At 37.5% G+C, this 21,077-nt stretch overlaps 1 protein-coding gene across 1 annotated transcript in view; it reads right to left on the minus strand.

Annotated features, from left to right (window-relative positions):
- ITGA4 (integrin subunit alpha 4) overlaps positions 1–21,077 on the minus strand; it is a 94,940-nt gene that overhangs the window by 54,688 nt on the left and 19,175 nt on the right. Inside the window, exons 3-13 of the mRNA XM_058712382.1 lie at positions 19,755–19,861; positions 19,529–19,658; positions 17,731–17,798; positions 16,353–16,482; positions 14,167–14,252; positions 13,179–13,241; positions 12,952–13,089; positions 8,535–8,646; positions 2,220–2,314; positions 824–914; positions 199–244 (exon numbers count right to left, since the gene is read on the minus strand). Coding sequence (XP_058568365.1) covers positions 199–244; positions 824–914; positions 2,220–2,314; positions 8,535–8,646; positions 12,952–13,089; positions 13,179–13,241; positions 14,167–14,252; positions 16,353–16,482; positions 17,731–17,798; positions 19,529–19,658; positions 19,755–19,861 — 1,066 coding nt within the window. The remainder of the gene's footprint in view (positions 1–198; positions 245–823; positions 915–2,219; positions 2,315–8,534; positions 8,647–12,951; positions 13,090–13,178; positions 13,242–14,166; positions 14,253–16,352; positions 16,483–17,730; positions 17,799–19,528; positions 19,659–19,754; positions 19,862–21,077) is intronic.

Consider the following 21,077-nt stretch of genomic DNA (forward strand, 5'->3'; position numbering starts at 1 on the left):
TAAAAATACTGGCTTTGCCTGAGGATTTAATTATAATAGCCACGTAAGATGGAAATACAATCCTAAAGTTCAATAAAATTTCATAATACCAAGAAAAAAGCATTATGAGGTCACCACCACTGCCAATTTAAAAAACTGCCTCCCATCATTTACAATTAAGCCCAATTGTCATTAAGCAGTAAAATGCATCAACCTTACCTCAGCAACACAGCAGAATCAGACCGAAAAGCACCAACTGCCACATCTGGAGGATGAAAAACAACAGATTAATGAACATCATTAGTCAAAGAGAATTGCTTTCCAGCCACAAATACCTATGTATCACCTTATGACTATATCAAAACACTATTTACAGAAAATTAATTACAAAAGATATACTTACATCTTAGGATTCATTCCACATTTATCTGAGTCTATTCATCTGTAATAACATTCATCCCTTTACAATGTAAACAAACTTTATGATAAAAACTTATAAAGTTTACTAAAAAATTCAATGTTTAGACTACACATAGTCACCCAGGAATCTCCTCTCAAGGTACAAAAAAGTGTCTTTTTTTCCCAGCACCTCATGTTTGATTTTCATGGGTGCCTTTCATTTTTTCAAGAACAAGGAATAAAATGTCAAGTAACTAACACGGTACAAGTGACTAATTATTTGATCATTTCTGACCCATCCTTGCATTCAAAAAAGCTTTAAAAAGGAAAGAAACAAATTACCAGTAAATTAGGACTTTTCCATACCAGTTCTATGTACTTTGTAATAAGGCAACACCCCAATAGAGCTCATTTCAATTTATGAAATAGTCAATTTAATACTCACCTACATATCCATTATTATCTGCATCAATTTGTCCAGATATAGACTGTCCAAACATACTTAATGATTGGCTGATTTGAAGTCCTTCAATTCTCTGAAAAATCGGTAAGTAGGAAGCAGTTTTTTAACACTCAAATATCTCAAAGAATATCTCAAAGCAGCAATGATCTAGTTAAATCATGAGCCTTACAACACCTAGGCACATTTAGTAACAAAATGCATTTAAGTCAAATACTTGCATCTAAAAGAAATGAAAGTTGCCAGCTTGAGCTGGGGAGATAACATCTATTTTTTGCCAAGAAAAAAATCACTTTCTGACTAGAAAAAGTCACAAAGAGAAAATTATACAGAAGGGATCTTAAACAGTCCTGACTCTCTCTCCCCAGTCTTCTTTCAGGCTTTGTATTTATTTCCCTACTACTCAGGCTTATGATGAAAGCCACACCATTTGGCCAGATTGCTTCCTAGCATGTGACAACTGACATCAGACACGTGTTTCCTATTCCATATGTCTAATTTCACATCCGGATAGATTTATTCGTGCCTGGCCACTATTCATACTAAGAAAGTCAATAGTTTTTACTAGACAAGTACAGAGGTTTCATGTTCAATATGGAGAACCATTTACCTATTTTGCTCAATCAAGAATAACAGTATTAGCTAATATTTCCACACAAAGATCTTTGGAAAAACTTTTCTTCTCTGCATACGTATGGAGTGTTTCCTATACACTGAAATATCCCGATTTATCGAAAGACAAAAGTCAAGTCTGAGTTAGACCAGGGAACTTTATTAAAAGCTCCCATCTTGCGGCTGCTTCCCGAAAGAATCAGAGTATCATGTGTTTGCTCTCCCTGTGCGACCTCCCTGAAACATGGGGCTTTAGGCACACTGCAAGACACAGTTAATCAAATCCACATGGGCTTATCTGAAAGAGTACAGATACTATCTCAGAACATAAATTTGATGGAATGCAGAGGAAATATTTTTTTTTCAGTTTATTTATTTTGAGAGCAAGAGAGAGAGCACGGATGCATGTGTGTGAGGGAGGCAGGGGCAGAGAGAGAGGTAGGAAGAGAATCCCAAGAAATCACGACCTGAACCGAAATCAAGAAGTGGAGGCACCCAAGAGCCCCCAGAGGAAATCCTTACTAGATTAAATACAAACTAGAATGGATGTGAACCAGAACTCCTAGTTATGGAGAAAACATGTGATTCCAAAGAGTTATTAATGACCTTCAAAATGAGACCAACTACTGTTATTACAAGAAAAAGGGTGAAATAGAATACATTAAGTACCTGAAAGAGGAAATTAAGAAAAATAAATCTATGTTAACCCTGGAAGTTTCAGGAACCGTTTATCATCAATCCTTCTCTTGAAAGCAGAATAGTACCCTACCTGTGAGAACGTTGGTGAGACCCCATCTGCTCGGCCGTTGTAAATATAAATAGCACCTCTCAAGCCATCTTCCTGTGGAGCTCCAATTGCAACATCTGTTCAAGGATTTAAATGGCAGAAAAAATGAATTCTTAATAGAAAGAATGCAACTCTGAAGACTTTCATGCTACTTAGTTCATATCACATATGAAAGTTCCTTATCAAGAAATGAATACTCACTACACAGAAAACAAACACCACAAAATGCATCCGTCATCATAACAATGTGCAGAATGGTATAAAACAGTCTGTGCTTGGAAGACGAAGAGCAAATGGCTCTGAAAGACACTCTAGTAATGGTTAAGGGCCCAGCCTCTAGAGCCAAACCACCAAAGCATGACCCCCAGCAGGGGCCTCTTCTTAACCTCTCTGTGTCTCAGTTCCTTCACAGATAGCCTGGGATCATGAGAGAACTCACCCTCAGCATAGGACATAACTCATGTACAGTGCTTAGAGCAGACCTGAGCACATAATAAATTATCATCTGTGAATATTATAACCATAAGAGTCCTTGTTTTGAGCTCTGGGTTTTACTTTATTTGCAAAATGACCTCTAAATTCCTGTTCTAATGAAAGTAATTAAGGTATTTGTTAAGAACATCTGTATCCACCCACCCATGTATAAACATGCAAACTGGATTTCGGAAACTGAATTTGTTCTGTAAAGTAATGACTACATCATCTTTATGACTTTATGGAGATTCGTATCAGGTTATGATGCCAAGAGAAAAAAATAAAAGAGTTCATCAACTGACATAAGCAAAAGAAAACAAACTAGGAATGACATGATTGCTTAAGGGCCATAAATATACAACACACAGGAGAAAAATAATTTTCTACAGCTGCAAGAGCATTTCATTAGTTTTAATTTGGGTTTAGTCATAGGTTCATTTACATGCAATGTTTTCTTATTACTTTCAAAGAAACCCAAAATACAGCAAGTTTGCTTTCATGATAGTCAATACTTCTTAGTTTATCAGATCTGAAACCTTTTTAACAGCTACGGTGGTAATTGCTGACTGCTATTTCAATGAGAATAAATACCTCTTTGATAGGATTCTATGCCAAATGCTGTACAATTTCTAATGGCATCTAAAAGTAAATAATAGACATACTTTATATATATATCGTTTAAACATAAGGTTGCGCTCTTTTGACTTGTGCCAGTTATTTTAAATCCTCATGTGCAATTACACCCATTTGTTGATTTACTCAGTGGAAAACTATTGAGCACCTACTGTATTCTGGGCATTTGACAGAAACCAGCCATACAGGAGAGGGCCATGAAAAGGGACTGTGGTCTAGCAGGGAAGAAGAGAACGTAAAACCAGAATAAAAGCACCACATATGACAAGGTGGTAGAAATGAGGAAAGGCTTCACATAGAAGAGGACACCCAAGCCGAGATTAAAGTAGTGACAGGTCATAGCCAGGTGAGAAAAAAAAAAAAAGGGTAAAGGCAGTTTAGACAAAGACAATAGCCTGCATCATGACAGTGGACTAAGGGGCAGCATGGGACACAGGAACAATGGCGATGAGTTTGAAATAGTTGGAGCCATACCTGTGCAAACTAAATACTCACAGGTACATAAGGGGAAGGAGTGGGAAGGAAGAGAGAGAAGGAGAGAGGAAGAGGGAGGTAAGGGAAGGAGTGGGGGGAAAGCATCCTGTGGCCACTGAAGGCAAGACCTGTCATGGATCTCAGTAGTCAGGGTTGGTTTATACTTCAACTACTATGGCTACATCATTAGTAAACTAGAGTCCTGGATCTTCATTCTCGATGATACGTAAAGCTAACGAGCCTGGGGCTATGAAGCTGTTGACACACAGAAATTCTTGCGATAAGTCACTAGCACTAGTGATGTAAGGCACAAGTCTTGACACAATACAGATGTGCCCTTTCAAATGAAATATAAAAAAGCCCTAATCAATGTCATTTCAAGCAGAAGACTTGTGGACTATATTCAGTTTTTTCCTTTCTTATATATAGATCCAAATTCTTATATATAGATCCAAATTATATATAGATTACATTTGGATCTGTTACAGAACATACTAAATGTTAGCAAACGTTACAGGAATAAGGAAAATACGTATTATTAATAATGTTTTTTTCATGCCTATCCAAGTCAGTTTGGGACACAACATATAGAGCAAAACACTGACAATTTTTAGAACATTTTATTTCATTGTTAGTGCAAACTGTAACAATTATTGGCATCATCAAAATAATTTTAACATCAGCTAACAATGGAAATAAACACAATTTTATTATAATGCAGGCACTGTAGTAGGGGCTTTTCTCATGTAACTCTTAAACTTTATCAAATAAGTACTTTTTGATTCCAACTTGGATGAGGAAACTGAGGCACAGAGTGTAACTTGCTAAAGGGCACAGAGCTAGGATATGAAGAAGCTGGGATATAAGCGCTGCGGTCTGGCTCCCAGAGCCTGTGCTCACCCATCAACCATGCTCTACGGAATCATGAACACTACAGACTATCTCCAGTGTTTTCCTCTCCTGCAAACTCCTGCAGTCAAAAGAACTGCTCAATTAATGATATGATAATATATCAACATTTCAGGGGCACATAAATACACAGCTTATACTTCATTATGGCTCTGCTTAAAAAAATATTCAAACATACAGTCTAGAAGTCAATGCTCAAGGTGAAAAAACTTAAGCCAAAATATAAGTGGTTTTTCCGTATCAATTTTATGGATGAAATCCAAAATGCTGTCAGTTGTGTCCATCATGTACGTTTATTCATGTACCTATTCCCTAACTTCCTCACACTCTTGATGAGATTTTTATGCTGGACTCTTGCCAAATTGGTTATCTCCTTAGAAAATGGCCTGCATTGCTTTTCTTTTTTTTTTTTTTTTCAACGTTTTTTATTTATTTTTGGGACAGAGAGAGACAGAGCATGAACGGGGGAGGGGCAGAGAGAGAGGGAGACACAGAATCGGAAACAGGCTCCAGGCTCCGAGCCATCAGCCCAGAGCCTGACGCGGGGCTCGAACTCACGGACCGCGAGATCGTGACCTGGCTGAAGTTGGACGCTTAACCGACTGCGCCACCCAGGCGCCCCAAAAATGGCCTGCATTGCTTTTCTAAGTACACAGGAAATTCAGCCTGATTTTTCCTATTGAATTAAAAAAAGAAAAAGGACAGGATATAATGAATGCAAAAATAACTTGTCTCCTCTACAAAGCACCACGAAAGTGTGAATAGTAAGGACTTTAAGTCTGTTTGCATCTATGACTGGACGTGGAAGGAAAAAGAACAAGTGAGATTTTCATCCCCTTTCTACACAATCCCACACACTGCCATGAACAAAAAGTAACTTCACCCATCTACTCCAGAATAATTAAATAAGATAGAAGATGCGGTAAAGAATAGGGAAACAAAGAAATACAAGACAAGGTTCCTTGCTTTCTCACCTAGGCAGATATGGTAGAGAAGAATTAAAAACCTCAGTGAAGAAGTACAACACGCTGAGCCCACTTGCAAATCAGCACAGTCTTGTTAAGATCGAAAACATGCAAAATGCTTACTCATTGGCAAAAATAAAAGGCTACCTTGGCCATAAAAAAGAAATTAATCCTGCCATTTGTGGTAACATGTATGAACTCAGGGCATTTTACTCAGTGAAATAAGTCAGAGAAAGACTAACACGGTAGGATCTCACTTTTACATGTGGAATCTAAAAAAAAAAAAATCAGACTCACAAAAACAGATCAGATTGGTGGTTGCCAGAGTTGAGGGATAGGGGGAATTGGGTGAAAAGGTCAAGGTACAAACTTCTAGTTCTCAGATACAGTTCTGGAGATGCAAGGTACAGTGTAATGACTAGAGTGAACGATATTGTATCATCTATTTCAAAGTTGCTAAGAGAGTAGATCTTAAGTTATCACAAGGAAAAAAAATTAACTGTGAGGGAATAGATGTTAACTAGATGCAAGGTGGTCATCATTCTGTACTACATCCATATATTAGGTCATTCTGTTGTATACCTTCAACTTAAACGATGTATTTCAGTCACATCTCAATAAAACTAAAAAAAAAAAAATAGAACTGATAAAGTAGAAAAAGATAAACAAGCATGCACTGAAGTGAATCATCATTAATAGAGTCACTAAATGTAAATATGAGGTAAATTATAAATGAAATTGTAATAGCACAAACATATACTGAAATGAGACATAATCATTTGAATAGAATCCTAAATCAGATAATCATATGTGTTTGAATAGAACACATAAAACCATTACCTTTAGGAGTCAAGAGCCGAAGACTTTAGGACACAAAGTGCTGTCTGAAACCTAGGTTCTCACATGCAGTCTGGAAGACCGCCTCGTACCCCCAAGGTCTCCCCTAGTTCCTCTTCCTAAGTCTCATGGACAGAACACTTTCTGTCCTTCACATGCCACTGGAAAACTGCCTGGGATTCTCCTTGCTACAGGAGTAATGTCCATGACCTTTTTACCACTATATCTGATTTTAAGAATTCAGGTTTGTCATTGACATTTTGCTGCCACAAAAAAAAAAAAAAAAAAGAAAATCACTTCTCATGTACACTAACCCATGTTTTATTTTAGTGCATTCAAAATAGCAAATGGTCTTCCTCATATGTGTCAATTAAAACAAGATGTATAAGGAATCATAACAAAGTATCTTACTGAATGATTTTCTTTTTCAAGGAAAGAACTGCATTATCTCATAATATCTATGAAATGTCAAGGTGCATAAACATGGCTTTATCCATAGATAGTTATTAGGTAAATTCCCTAAATTTCACCACTTAAGGTTTTTTTAATATCTTAATTTTATATTCCATTTGATTTTAAAATTATAGAAAAGGGTGTCACTATTTCTTTTATTTACATTTATTATGGCATATACTCTCCACCTGGCATGGTACATCTGACACCAAGTAAGTGCCCAATAAACATCAGAATTGCTGACTCTTGTGAAATACAGCATAATAAAACCTTATAGAAGTTTTAATGTAAAGCTTACATGTAACCATAACCTTAAAAATATATACTTAATTTCCTTTATTTTTAATAAGATATAAAACTCTAGAAATGGTAATATTTGTATACCAAATTATACTCTTACATTTAATAGAGTCCATATATTCAATATGTGATATCTATTCAATGTATATTCAAAGTATTCAAAATATATAGTCAGTAACCCACTAACTTTCTTCTTGAAGACCAACACATTTTATTTTTTAATGTTTATTTATTATTGACAGAGAGAAAGAGACAGAGTATGAGTGGGAGAGGGTCAGAGAGGGAGGGAGACACAGAATCTGAAGCAGGCTCCAGGCTCTGAGCTGTCAGCACAGGGCCCAACGCAGGGCTCGAACTCACAGACTGCAAGATCATGACCTGAGCCAAAGTCGGACGCTCAACCAACTGAGCCACCCAGGCGCCCCAAAGACCAACACATTTTAAACAATTAGAGTGAAGCCTTTTGGCGTAAGAGGTATTAAAAATAAGCGAGAACTTATAGTACTCCCTCATCTATTTCCTGTATCCAACTCAGTTTCAACTTATTACCATATACCAATTGCTAATGATTACATTAAGACAGACAATTCTGAGCCCTGAAAATATCAAATACTTATTTGCTGAACTCTACAAATAGCACACCCTCCTTTCAAACCCATTCATCATCCTATGCACAATTTTACCAGACTTGGTTACCATTCCGTATTAGACTGACAAAAGTAAATTTTAAGAGGAAAGGCTGGTAGACACAGGTATTTCAACAGCAGGGCTGATATCCAGCCAATAGGCACAGTTATGACAGAACTATCTAATGCATTAGGGAGTGGCTTCCATATAAGTTGGTCAATAGCCAATATTACTGGGTCTGCCAGCTGTCCCTCACTACTGCTAAGCATGCTCTCCTGCCATTCACCAAATCGTCCCACAACGTAGCACCTGAACAAGGGATGCCTGGCACAACGGGGTCTTCTAGAACCCCGCTCCAGCTCTGCAGCCAGCCTCTGTTGGGTCTTATCAGTGTCTTTACTGTACATAGAGTTAAATAGCCTGGTCTAATGAGTCTGCAATCAATTAAGAATAGTTAACCAGTGAGGAGAAGTCAGGTATAACACCAAAAAGAAAATGAGCTTAGCATAACATTTTGGCTCCATTTTCTATAGAAAGGCAAACAACTTAAAACTCCAATCATGTTATCTTCCATGTTCCATTTTAAAAGCAGAAGTCAAGTACCAAATTAGATACTTTTCATTACCTTCAAAGCCATCATTATCAAGGTCTCCAAGATTAACAATAGATTCCCCAAATCTTGCAGCATATTTGTCACTTCCAAGGAGCTCTGTTTCCATTTCGTTCATTACTGCTCCCTAGACAGAAAAGGGGAGAAAAGATGTCATTATAACCCTCTCTGACAACTTTACACATGATTTACTGTTGTAATTGGATATGGATTTTTTCTAATGCTTCAAACAAGTTGGACAAACTACAGACTGAGCTTTAGTACACACATCTCCGTTCCATTCAATAAATATTTATCAAGTATGTCAACACATATAATAGTATGATTAGAGCTCAGAGGACATAAAAATTGTCGAACTCATGATCCCTGGCTTTGAAAATCCAATAAATCATTTTGATAATTCAATTTAGCAAATATTTATTGAGTTCCTACTAAAGGCAATGCACTGTGCAAAGAGGAAAGAGGCGAAGGAGGACCAAGCAGTGTGTGTAGGAGACAGTCTCCCCTTCCTGAAGAAGCCCAGTTACATGGAAGGCTTAGCACGAACATGGAAATGACTGAGAAGCACAGACTGCTTTGTATTTTCAAGAACAGCATATCTAACTGTAAAAGCAAGGAGAGATTTCATAAGAGATGGTATTCAAGGTGGCTACTGAAGGATGGACATAATTTTAATATGCAGAGAATACAATCAGCAAAACAAATTTCCAAAGAATTTGGCTGTTATGAATGGTATGTAGAATGAAGGAGACAAAAACAAAACAAAACAAAACAAAACAAAAAAACTGAAGTGTCATGGTGTGGAATTTTGAATACTGAGGGAAATTTACTTCCATTTAGGGAACAGGAAGCCACTGAAGGCTTCTGAGTTCAGGAGTTGGCACAACGGAAGCTAGCCTTGAGCCTTATCCTAGCGGCAATGAAACATGGATTGGTCAACTGCTATCTCTTAAGTTGAAAGATGAGTTATTACAAGGAGACATTCAGGGGCACCTGGGTGGCTCAGTCGGCTAAGCCTCTGACTTGAGGTCAGCTCAGGTCATGATCTCACAGTTCGTGAGTGTGAGCCCCTCATCAGGCTCTGTGATGACAGCTCAGGGCCTGGAGCCTGCTTCGGATTCTGTGTTTCTCTTTCTCTCTCTCTCTCTCTCTGCCCCTCCTCTGCTTGTGCTCTCTCAAAAATAAATTAAAAGAAAAAAAAAAAACAAAAAAAACCAAGGAGACGTTCAATAATGTTACAATAATGAGCCACTGCAGTAACAACTGTCAGACCCCTTTCTAAACTCTGTCACTCCTTTGTACTGAGAAAAAAAAAAAAAAATCCATGCACTCATCATAGATCCTTTCCTCTTCTTAGTCTCTTCATCATCCCCTAATCACACAGGTTGTTTCCTTTTGATTATGAAACACGCTTCCACTTTTATTTTCCAACCAAACAACTCCTAAACTTAAATTCTTTACTCTCATGTTTGTGTCTTTTTTACACTTGAGGTCTTAGAGGTCAGAACTAAGATTATTCTCAGCTATTTCCATAGGTTTTGTTTCAATATTTCAGATATTTGCTCAGTGTTTTTTTTTTTTTTTAATGAATCATCTCTGCAGACAAAAATCACCGGCACCGAAAACAGAAATTATTTTATCAGGGAATAAGGGATGAAAAAGCTGGACTCCAAGGGAAATCCTAATTTAAAGAGAAGGGAGAATGGACTCCAGAGAGGACAAGAAGGTATAGACCTAAAACAATAGAAAGGCACTGAAGTTCCATGAAGAGGGTTTCAAGAAGTAGTGATCACTCTTCAAGTATTCTCCAGTCAGAAAATGGTGACCTCTGGCGACCTCTAAGAATTATTTTAGTAGAAGCAGGTGGAAGCAAGATTCACTCAAGTATCATTCTTCCTTCAGTTCATTCAGAAACAATTACTGAGCACCTATTTCTTCAGTCCTCTTTCAAACCCTAAAAACACAGCAGTAGAAAAACACTTCCAGGAGAAGATCAGACAGTACCAAGCCAAACTAATATATTGCCAGGCAGTGGTTAGTGCCATTTTAGACAGGTAACAAATAGGAAGTAAGAAGGGAACAAAGAAAGAATAATCTAGGTCAGAAGGGTTAAAAACTGCAATCAGTTATGAAATTACCCCATGTTCAATAGTGGTGCCTCCAGGTAGGAATGAGGGAAGAACAAGAAGGTAGCCTAACGGGTACAGCTCCTTCCTTGCCCTTTAAATCAAAGGAACACACTTTTATTTGTTTTTCCCATTAGGATTGCTTAAGACTTCAATGAGGAAAAAAAGATCACATACTGCCTTATTGTAGGTGTATAGGATTACTTTTCAAGCTGTTTTCAAAAAGTTTAGTTTATAAAGAAAAGTATGCACGATGAGAATGTAGCTAGTATAAGATGACCATTTATGAGTAGGGAAATGTGAAATATCTGTGCAAAAAAACCTGATGCTTGATATCACTGTTAAGGAGATATGCATGATCACTTTGTCGATGATATGCCTTGACTATTAAATTTAAGTGGAAACACAGTCTAGGGAATCCCAATTAACAACTTTGCTGCTCTGTATTCGGAACTTTGAAAATCTTTTAACTGTATAAGACTATTCACTCTCAAATCAAAGTGTTTAGGCTAGTGCTTAATATAGGACCTTATCAAATGCTCTAAAACCATTGATTAAGACTACAAATACTTTCTTCAACTTTTTTTTTTTTTTTTTTTTTTTTTTTTAATTTATTTTTGGGACAGAGAGAGACAGAGCATGAACGGGGGAGGGGCAGAGAGAGAGGGAGACACAGAATCAGAAACAGGCTCCAGGCTCCGAGCCATCAGCCCAGAGCCTGACGCGGGGCTCGAACTCAGACCGCGAGATCGTGACCTGGCTGAAGTCGGACGCTTAACCGACTGCGCCACCCAGGCGCCCCAAGACTACAAATACTTTCTTGAAACAGATTTTACTTTGTTGAATCCTGACCAAAATTGCTGTGCCTTAAGAAATTAGTCACTTTTCTCACAATTCCATTCTTTCTCTTAAATCAAAGGAACAGACCAAGAAGACTCCATCAAGGCCTACCAATTCTTTGTTTTTATTTAATGCCAAGAAGACAGACGGGCAAGATAAGGTCAACAGAACTCTTTAAATTGAATTATGAAGTGGTTAGTTTCTACTCCACAACATCTCCCATAATTTATAACTCAACCAGAAGCAGTAATTACTTGTACACCTACTGTATCTACTTTGGAATGAACTATGCCCATTTTTTAAAATGTGTGTTTATTTTTGAGAGAGAGACAGGGAAAGAAGGACAAAGCAAAAGTGGGGGAGGGGCAGAGAGAGAGGGGGAGACACAGAATCCAAAGCAGGTTCTGGGATCTGAGCTGTCAGCACAGAGCCCAATGTGAGGCTCAAACCCACCAACTGTGAGATCATGACCTGAGCCCAAGTTGGATGTTTAACTGACTGAACTACCCAGGTGCCCTTTATATTCTTCAATTTTTTTTTTCATGTTTATTTCTGAGACAGACACAGAGTGTGAGCAGGGAAGGGGCAGAGAGAGAGGGAGACACAGAATCTGAAGCAGGCTCCAGGCTCTGAGTGGTCAGCACATAGCCCAACATGGGGCTTGAACCCACCAACTGTGAGATCATGACCTCAGCCGAAGCCAGACACTTAACCGACTGAGCCACCCGGGTGCCTCCCTTATATTCTTATATCAAGAATATCATCTACATAAATTGTGTAAATTAACATTTTCTCCAAACACATCTTGTTTCCTATTCTTTTCAAATAAATTAAAAACATTTTCTACTTTATCTTCTACTTCTGATATTTGTAAGCAAAGACATTCACTACAGAACCAATAATAAATCTACATTTTGAGGGTTAGATAAAAATCATTCTTTCAAATGAGATTTGCATTATAATAAAACTAAAAGACACTTTCCTTGAAATTCAAGATGTCAGTAGAAAAACACCAGGACAGGGGCGCCTGGGTGGCGCAGTCGGTTAAGCGTCCGACTTCAGCCAGGTCACGATCTCGCGGTCCGTGAGTTCGAGCCCCGCGTCAGGCTCTGGGCCGATGGCTCGGAGCCTGGAGCCTGTTTCCGATTCTGTGTCTCCCTCTCTCTCTGCCCCTCCCCCGTTCATGCTCTGTCTCTCTCTGTCCCAAAAATAAATAAATAAAAAAAAAAAAAAAAAAAAAAAAGAAAAACACCAGGACAACTAATCTCCTACTTCCGGAATGTCAAAATGGGACAGCTTCCCATCCACCAGAATGTTCCATTTCATTTTTAGAGCTTTAGTACAATAGCAGAGTTTCTACTTTCATCAGTAAAATAAGCCTAAGAATCTATAGCCTCAGAAGCCTGAACTTCAGTTTGTATCATAATACCATAGACGGCCTGCAGCTGGTGAGTGATTGGACTTACTGAGCCAGAGTTGATATACACAAACACTCTGCCTTCCTCCCTGATGATGCTCTGCATGGGAGCTCCCACGAGGAGGTCTGAGAAGCCGTCTGCGTTGAGGTCCACGGCACAGACAGAAGCTCCAAAATAAGAGCCAAGCTGCCCAAAACAAACCAGATCCCGTCACTGAGAAAAGCAGCAGGGTGATTCACGAAAGCCCTCGGTGATACCAAAGGTGGAGACATTACCTTTTTACCTTTCATTTCATGTAAAATGTTTAGTTCTCTGGCCTCAATGCTGAATATGTATGCCTGCAATTAGGAACAGAGTTAGAAAAACTGAGACTGCTATCACGTTAAGAAAAAAAAAAAAAAAAATCCTCAGGTGATCAAAACATCAACATTCACAACTTGTAACTGCCCAAAGAGTTAAAAGAAACAAAAATCCTTTTGGGTGTAATTCAAAAGCTTTAGGGAACCACATTCACATTGATATGCCTTCCTTGAACTATCTTCTCAGGGACTATGGTCTTGATCCCTTAGAGCACAAAGTGCTGTTTGCCTCACTTTCCAAAGTAAGGCTCAGAAAAGTTTAGTGATGTCCACACTACAATGGAACAAAAACCCAGAACCAGAAAGAACATCTGATTCTTTCTGGTCTTACACAAAACATACAGCTCGCTCAATATCCCTTCACCTAGAAACGTGGTAACCAGTAAATATATTCCCTAGACATCTTGAGATCTTTTTTTTTTTTTCCAAAAACAATTTACTCACAAGAAAGAAAAGCCTCTGGGGCGCCCAGGTGGCTCAGTCGGTTAAGCGTCAACTTTGGTTCAAATCATGATCTCACTGTTCATGAGTTTGAGCCCTGCATCAGGCTGCATCGGGCACTGTGCTGACAACTCAGAGTCTGGAGCCTACTTTGGATTCTGTGTCTCCCTCTCTCTTCCCCTCCCCCGCTCACACTCTGTCTCTCTCAAAAATGAATAAATGTTAAAAAAAATTTTTTTTAAAGAAAGAAAAGCCTCAATTTGACTTTCAGAATTTTCCTTTAAGCTTTTCTGTTAAATTTAATCTAAAACCCATACAACTTTCACCATGAAAGGCAGTGCACAGCTCATCACTTTTAGTTTTCATTCCTTAGAATTTTTGCAGTTTCTCCTTTAGTATCTCATTCTCTCATGCAGTTTCCTTGAAGTTTTGTCAGGAATTAATGTAAAAATGTAATTCTTACTTTACCAATCTGTTCATGTTGAGGGGCTCCTCCAACTACTTCGGTAGTATGCGGACTCCGAAAATGACCAGCTCCAACTGAGTAGCCTTCACAGAAATTGGACAACAACCATGGGAATCATTATTTGCAATGGGTAAAATATATCATCATAAATCCATTCACAGAATCAAATGAGACTGAATTCCAAAGACTACACTAAACGGTTTTAAGAATATTTAGCATAGCAATATTCAAAACTGTTCATTTATCATATGCTTTAAGCAATTATTAGTCTGTGTTATGAAGCTAGGCACATGACTTCCATTTCCAAGTCCTAGAAATTAAAGAGAGCACTTTTACATCTGGTCTGTTGGTCTCTATGTAGTACCAGAATATGCTAGCTTCTAGTATTACAAGTGAAATATTTTAGAGATCTAAAATTTAACATGTTAAACTTTAAGCAAAAACTCCCTAAACTTCAACTCTTTCACCATGGAATCTTCCTACAGTGATAAAACCATATGAGGACACAAATGGTAAGATATTTTGTTATAAGACAGAAGGCATAATGCTAAGTTATATTTCTTATAATACTTCAAGATATACTTCAACCACAAACAAGTAAATGTTGAATTGTAAGCAAATTCCCTCTGTTTGAAAAAGAATTCTTCCTGTATGAATGGGAAAAAATAACACCGCTTTTTCTTATTGTAATTATTTCTGAGTATAGGTTGCTTACATTTGAAGCACATATGATTAACAAATCTGTATTTTCTAAAAAGCTATGGGAAAAGCATCCCTTTTTACTGTAACAGGAATCAATGCTGAGAAATCTTGGGTTTCTGTAGAAATACAGACTATAAAGTGTCCTACTACACAGGATGAGGAGGCAATGGAGGGGGAGGAAGAGAAGAGGAAGGAGAAAGACAAGAATAAACTCTGGGAAATATTTTCTAAGAACATATGAGGCTAAGGTCAATGAGCTGTTTTTAGATCCGTATGCTTCATAATGTTACTCATTGTGTAGAATGCTGTCGATAGCCCCACTGACTTTCAGCTGGTCCTTTAAGAAACTACACTTACTCATACATGATTCAATGAATTCGTGTTGAATGCCTATAAAAGTTCCTTGGTGGGCGCCTGGGTAGCTCAGTTGGTTGAGTTTCTGACTCTTGATTTTGGCTCAGGTCATGATCTCATGGTTTGAGAGTTTGAGCTCCACATTGCTGTCAGCACAGAGCCCATGGAACCTGCTTGGGATTCTCACTCTTCTCTCTTGCTATCCCTCCCCCACATGTTCATTTTCTCTCTCTCTCTCTCTCTCTCTCTCTCTCTCTCTCTCTCTCTCTCTCTCTCTCTCTCTCTAAAATAAATAAACTTAGGGGCGCCTGGGTGGCGCAGTCGGTTAAGCGTCTGACTTCAGCCAGGTCACGATCTCGCGGTCCGTGAGTTCGAGCCCCGCGTCAGGCTCTGGGCTGATGGCTCGGAGCCTGGAGCCTGTTTCCGATTCTGTGTCTCCCTCTCTCTCTGCCCCTCCCCCGTTCATGCTCTGTCTCTCTCTGTCCCAAAAATAAATAAAAAATGTTAAAAAAAAATTTAAAAAAAAAAAAAAAAAAAAAAATTTAAAATAAATAAACTTAAAAACAAAAGTTCCTTGGATACGGTAAGCACTCAATAGATGCAACCTTTACGATAACATGTTTACTGCATCAAGATACAAGCTTGTGGGGCGCCTGGGTGGTGCAGTCGGTTAAGCGTCCGACTTCAGCCAGGTCACGATCTCGCGGTCCGTGAGTTTGAGCCCCGCGTCGGGCTCTGGGCTGATGGCTCGGAGCCTGGAGCCTGTTTCCGATTCTGTGTCTCCCTCTCTCTCTGCCCCTCCCCCGTTCATGCTCTGTCTCTCTCTGTCCCAAAAATAAATAAAAAACGTTGAAAGAAAAAATTAAAAAAATAAAAATAAAAAAGATACAAGCTTGTAAGAGTAAACTAAACCAGTTCTCTAGTCTAACAAGTAAATATTAATATTTAACATATATAATTACAATGATTAAGTTAAAGTTTCATCGATTATATCCTTAAAGTGACAGTTTATGAATTCTTTAATTGCTATTGGCCATTTTGATCTTTTGAAGAGACTAGTAATCATAAGTAAGAGAAATAGTATCTATAAGACCTAGAGGACTGGAGTTTGTCCATTTTTACAGTACCTAAATAACTTCCAAATTTTACTTCATTATCTTTGTCTAAAAAAGCCTTGTACTTATTTGTAGTTATATTGTAGACAAAAAGAGAGCCAGTCCAATAAGATGATCCTGGGGCTCCCATCACAATTAAATCCTGTAAGAAAAAAAAAAACAATTTATCATCATTTCAAAGTTTAATCCACTCAAAACCTCCTCCAAATATACATTTTAAGTAGTGACAAGAATACATTTTGATAATACATTTCTAAAATCTGAGCGTTTTATGAATTTAAAAACATATCAGAAAAAAAGCCAGAGAAGCTAGCTAATGTATTTTCACCTACAAGCACAATCTCATAGAAGAAACTCTCCCTTCACACTCATCAGTGAACCTTAAAATTGAAGAAAGAATCATGGAATACTAGAGAAAGCTTTTGGGAGACAGGTAATGTGGTTTCTAATCAAGTGAATCGCATCTGGATAATTCATTAGTGCTTATTATGGAGATAATCACGTGTTGCTAAAGAGTAAAAAGTGGATTTAATTTATTCCTATTTGCTAAGAGTCAATGACTAGTTTCCTTAACAACGTTAGCTTAGAAAAAAAACAAATCGAATGGAATTTGGGGGCATATTTGACGATAAATACAAATTTAGGAAAAGGAAACAAAAGTCAGAATGAACAGATATATTTGGTGAAATATGAAAACTTATAGTGATCAAACCTATTTAACATATTTATAAATTTCCTAAATGATCCTGACCTTATAAAAAGGTCAATTTAAGTATAAAGTGTTTTTTTTTCTTTAGGTAATATTTATGGAAATTGTTAACTCAAGGCTTGATAGTCTGACTGCATAGATCCAGAAAACATTCAGAAATTCCTAATGGGTTTTGAAGGTAAAATGGGAGATTTGGAAGTTGAATACAAGTGTGATCTTTGATTGTATATCCTGCCTGGAGTGTTAGAGAAAAACAGAGTTTGGGAATACGTCTAATTTAAAAGGATATTAAATTCTTCAATCTCTCAATTCTCATAATTTTAATGAAAGATGTGGATTCATATGTTTTTCCCCTCAACTAGTAATTAAAAACATATTTGAATATTTTAAATGTATGAGTTAAAGCAAATAATAGCTTCCTTTTATTTTTATTAAATTTTTGATGCAAGTCATATTCTTTAGTGTAGACTTTTAGTTGGTCTTGCATGACACAGCCATCTTAAGTATTAACCGGTTTTCAAAATATGTTGAATATTGAGTGTTGAAAATTAAGCTGTAATATACTCAAATTTAAGAAAACTATTATTTAGGTGTTATACAATTTTTACCATAAAGCGTAACACCTGTAAACCAGAAGTCTGAATCTTAAGAATTAAAATTCTGTATTTTAGGAGCTATTACCTCAGTGTAAAAACTAGATATTCCAGCTTGACAGGATGCAAAATTTTCTCCAAATTTTCTCACATAATCTAAAATGAAGTAAAAAAACAAAAAACAAAAAACAATTCAGGATTTCATTGAAAAAGACAAAATTTGCATAATTTTGTTTATCTTATAAATCCTTACTAACATACCTTTTAGAGTCTATATTTTATACTAACCCATTTTTAAGATAGTAGCTTTGATAAAATTTAAGATAAAAAATCTCTTCCATATTAATCCCCAAAAATATTCCTGCAAAATAGCAATAAAAACAGCTACCTCTGCCTCTTTCTCATGGAAAGAACATGCAGCATACACTCGAAAAAATTGTCAAGTGAGTATCTAAGACAGGGCTAGAATTTGTGTCTTCCAGTCCAGGTCTGCATTAAAATAGATTTCCTGGGGTGCCTGGGGTGACTCAGTTAGTTGAGCAGCCAACTTCAGCTCAGGTCTCCCACAACCCATGAATTGGATGCTTCTGGAACCTACTGGGAAGACAATGCTCTGCTTCTCCTGGGGGAACGGATGTAAGTAAACCTCAATAGAAGAATCAGGCCCACATCCTTGTTTTGGCTTTGCTAACTGGAAGAGTTAAATCAATTAAGTCATTTGTAATTAATAGTCCTGGGCATGATTTTTCACTCCTTTTTATATCCCCCCGCCCTTTTTTAAAATAAATTTCCTCATAGTTTTAGGTGTTTTAAGTTCAAGGTAAGTTTAATGTTTTGCAGGATGTGACTGGGTATAACTGAACAACAGCACAAAATTCTACTCTGAGAAGGTTTTAAAGTGTCAACCATACACCCCAGAGAAAAAGAGAAGGATAAACATACAGAACACTAGACTGAGTTTCACTTCATTAAGAATTTAAAATTCACCTTTTGTCTTCTTAGATGTCCAAAGACCAATTAGAGATTAGGAGTTTTTCTAAGACATCCCATACCACAGAAGACCCCAAAGTTAACAGAATAACTGAATTTGCATGCATGGTCAAAATTTTGTGAGGTAAGGGAAAGGTTATTTGGACACTGTAGTGATCATTTTGGTTACAAAAAGTGGAAAATGGAATGCATATATATTTAATTCTGAGATTTCCAAGGATACATTTTTAGAATTTTAGTTCTGTTAAGATAGGTTTTAATGCTCTGTTGACATTCACCCCTAATTTTGCTCACTTCAGGTGTTAATGTCCCAACTCTGCTTACACTACTGCTACCTAACAATCTAGAATTTTCATGGGAAAATTTTTCAAAGATACCAATCCCTTGTTGTTTCAAGGAATATATGTGAATTAAAAAAATAAAGACACAGTGAGTGGGAAAGATTTGCTTACACTTACACTTGAATCTTTCTAAATATTCTTGAAGGCTAAAGATAAAACAAGAAACCTAAACAGTTTTCATCTTCCCAGACTTTTCAGTCTCAAGTTTTTCATCATAATTTCATGATTTTAAGTGTCCTCTATATTCTGGACATTAGACTCATTCATGTGGAGTTCAAAATATATTTAGTGCAAAAGTGGGTAATTATCAACTAAATTCTAGAATTATTCAAATGTAACCATACAAATTTCTATTCCTAAAAGCACAAAGCACATTTTTTTGCACTCACACTACCACAATTGAATAAAAAAGAAATACTTTGAGTAGTTAAAAATACAGCTATTTTAATAAGATTTCTTCTCCTCTCTCTGCATATGCAAAATTGAAAATAAAAAAAATATTAAAGGCATTCACTTGTTTTTCTTGATCCGGGTAGTGCCAAAATGATTCCTTACCTTGATAACATGGAGCTATTCTTTTGCTCAGTTCTGTTCGTAAATCAGGGGGCATTCCATAGCAAACACCCGTAGGGAGCTTATTTTCATTCTTTATATAAAATATATTTTTCCATCTATGCCCACAAGCCTGAATAAAACACAAACGTAGATCAAACGATGCGAACATCACACCCAGAATATCTGATCCCCTGATTTTCTGAGTGGACTAATCCCAATAGCATACCACGATGGAGCCATTTTCTCCTGGCTGTCTGGAAAGTGTGACCCCCAACCACTGATTGTCTCTTTCTTCCAGACAAGTCTTTCCACAAGGTTCTCCAGTAGGGCTACCTACAGTATTTGGGGGGGGAAAAATACCATCAGTTATCCTGAAAACCATAGGACAACAGAGAAAATAAACATGCTTATCCCCAAGTTTTCTCCTTTACCACACATATAAAACGTCCTTGACTCCTGTTCCTCTATCACCTTATACTCAGTGCACAGTATGGCGGGGGGGGGGGGGGGGGGGGGAACAGTGAGTTACTCTGTGCCAACATAACTTTTCTCTCACCAGGTGGTTTGTGTTTGTAGAACACAACATCTCCAGCTGGTAACATCATGAAGCAATGGGCTCAATATAGGAGATGGGTAACCAACACGACTGGGGGTAGAGGGTGGCAGGGAGACCAGTTGAAACCCACACAGGCTGTGCAGATACAATTACAGGGTGTCATTTGTGGTAAAGAATGTGCCTTTGTTTTGACCATTTGGCTAGCATTACAGGCAACATTACCAGAGCACGTTTTTTTATATTAAAATTTTTGATTTCAAGTTTTTATTTGAATTCTAGTTAACATATGGTAAAATTGCTTTCAAGTGTAGAATTTAGTGATTCAACACCAGGTGCTCATCACAAGGGCCCTCCTTAATCCCCATCACCCATTTAGCCCAGCCCCACCCACCTCCCTCCATCAACCCTCAGACACTTTACTCTAAAGAACAAGCTATCAGTACACTTTTATTATTTTTAAATGTTTACTTATTTTGAGAGAGAGAGAGAGAGAGAGAAAGAGAGAGAATGAGCAGGGGAGGGGCAGAGAGAGGGACACAGGAAATCCCAAGCAAGCTTCACACCCTCAGCACAAAGCTGGATGTGGGGCTCGAATCCATGAACTGTGAGATCATGACCTGAGTTGAAACCAAGAGTCGGACGCTTAACTGACTGAGCCACCTGTGCACCCCTATCAGAGCACCGTTAAAGACATTTCTTGCATTGAGACTTTAGGAATAAAAGACAAGAATATGGTCCTCAGAATTTAAGTCACATTCCAGCATTGAAGCTGGGAGGTGATGACTGAGCACATGGAAAGTGGCTGTGTCTAATTAGCAGCACATTAATAATGCCTAGCATTGAAGACAAACTGCCCTACAGTTTATTTAGTTTATTGTGACTATTTTCAAAAAAAAAAAAAAAAAAAAGACTGGAAAACTTGATTTTTTTCCGTAGTGAATAAAACACATGAAAAGGTACTTTGGCGGGGCTCCTGGGTGGCTCAGTCCATTA

The sequence above is a fragment of the Neofelis nebulosa genome, chromosome 2 (genome assembly GCF_028018385.1).
Source record: "Neofelis nebulosa isolate mNeoNeb1 chromosome 2, mNeoNeb1.pri, whole genome shotgun sequence".
Classification (NCBI taxonomy): Eukaryota; Metazoa; Chordata; class Mammalia; order Carnivora; family Felidae; genus Neofelis; species Neofelis nebulosa.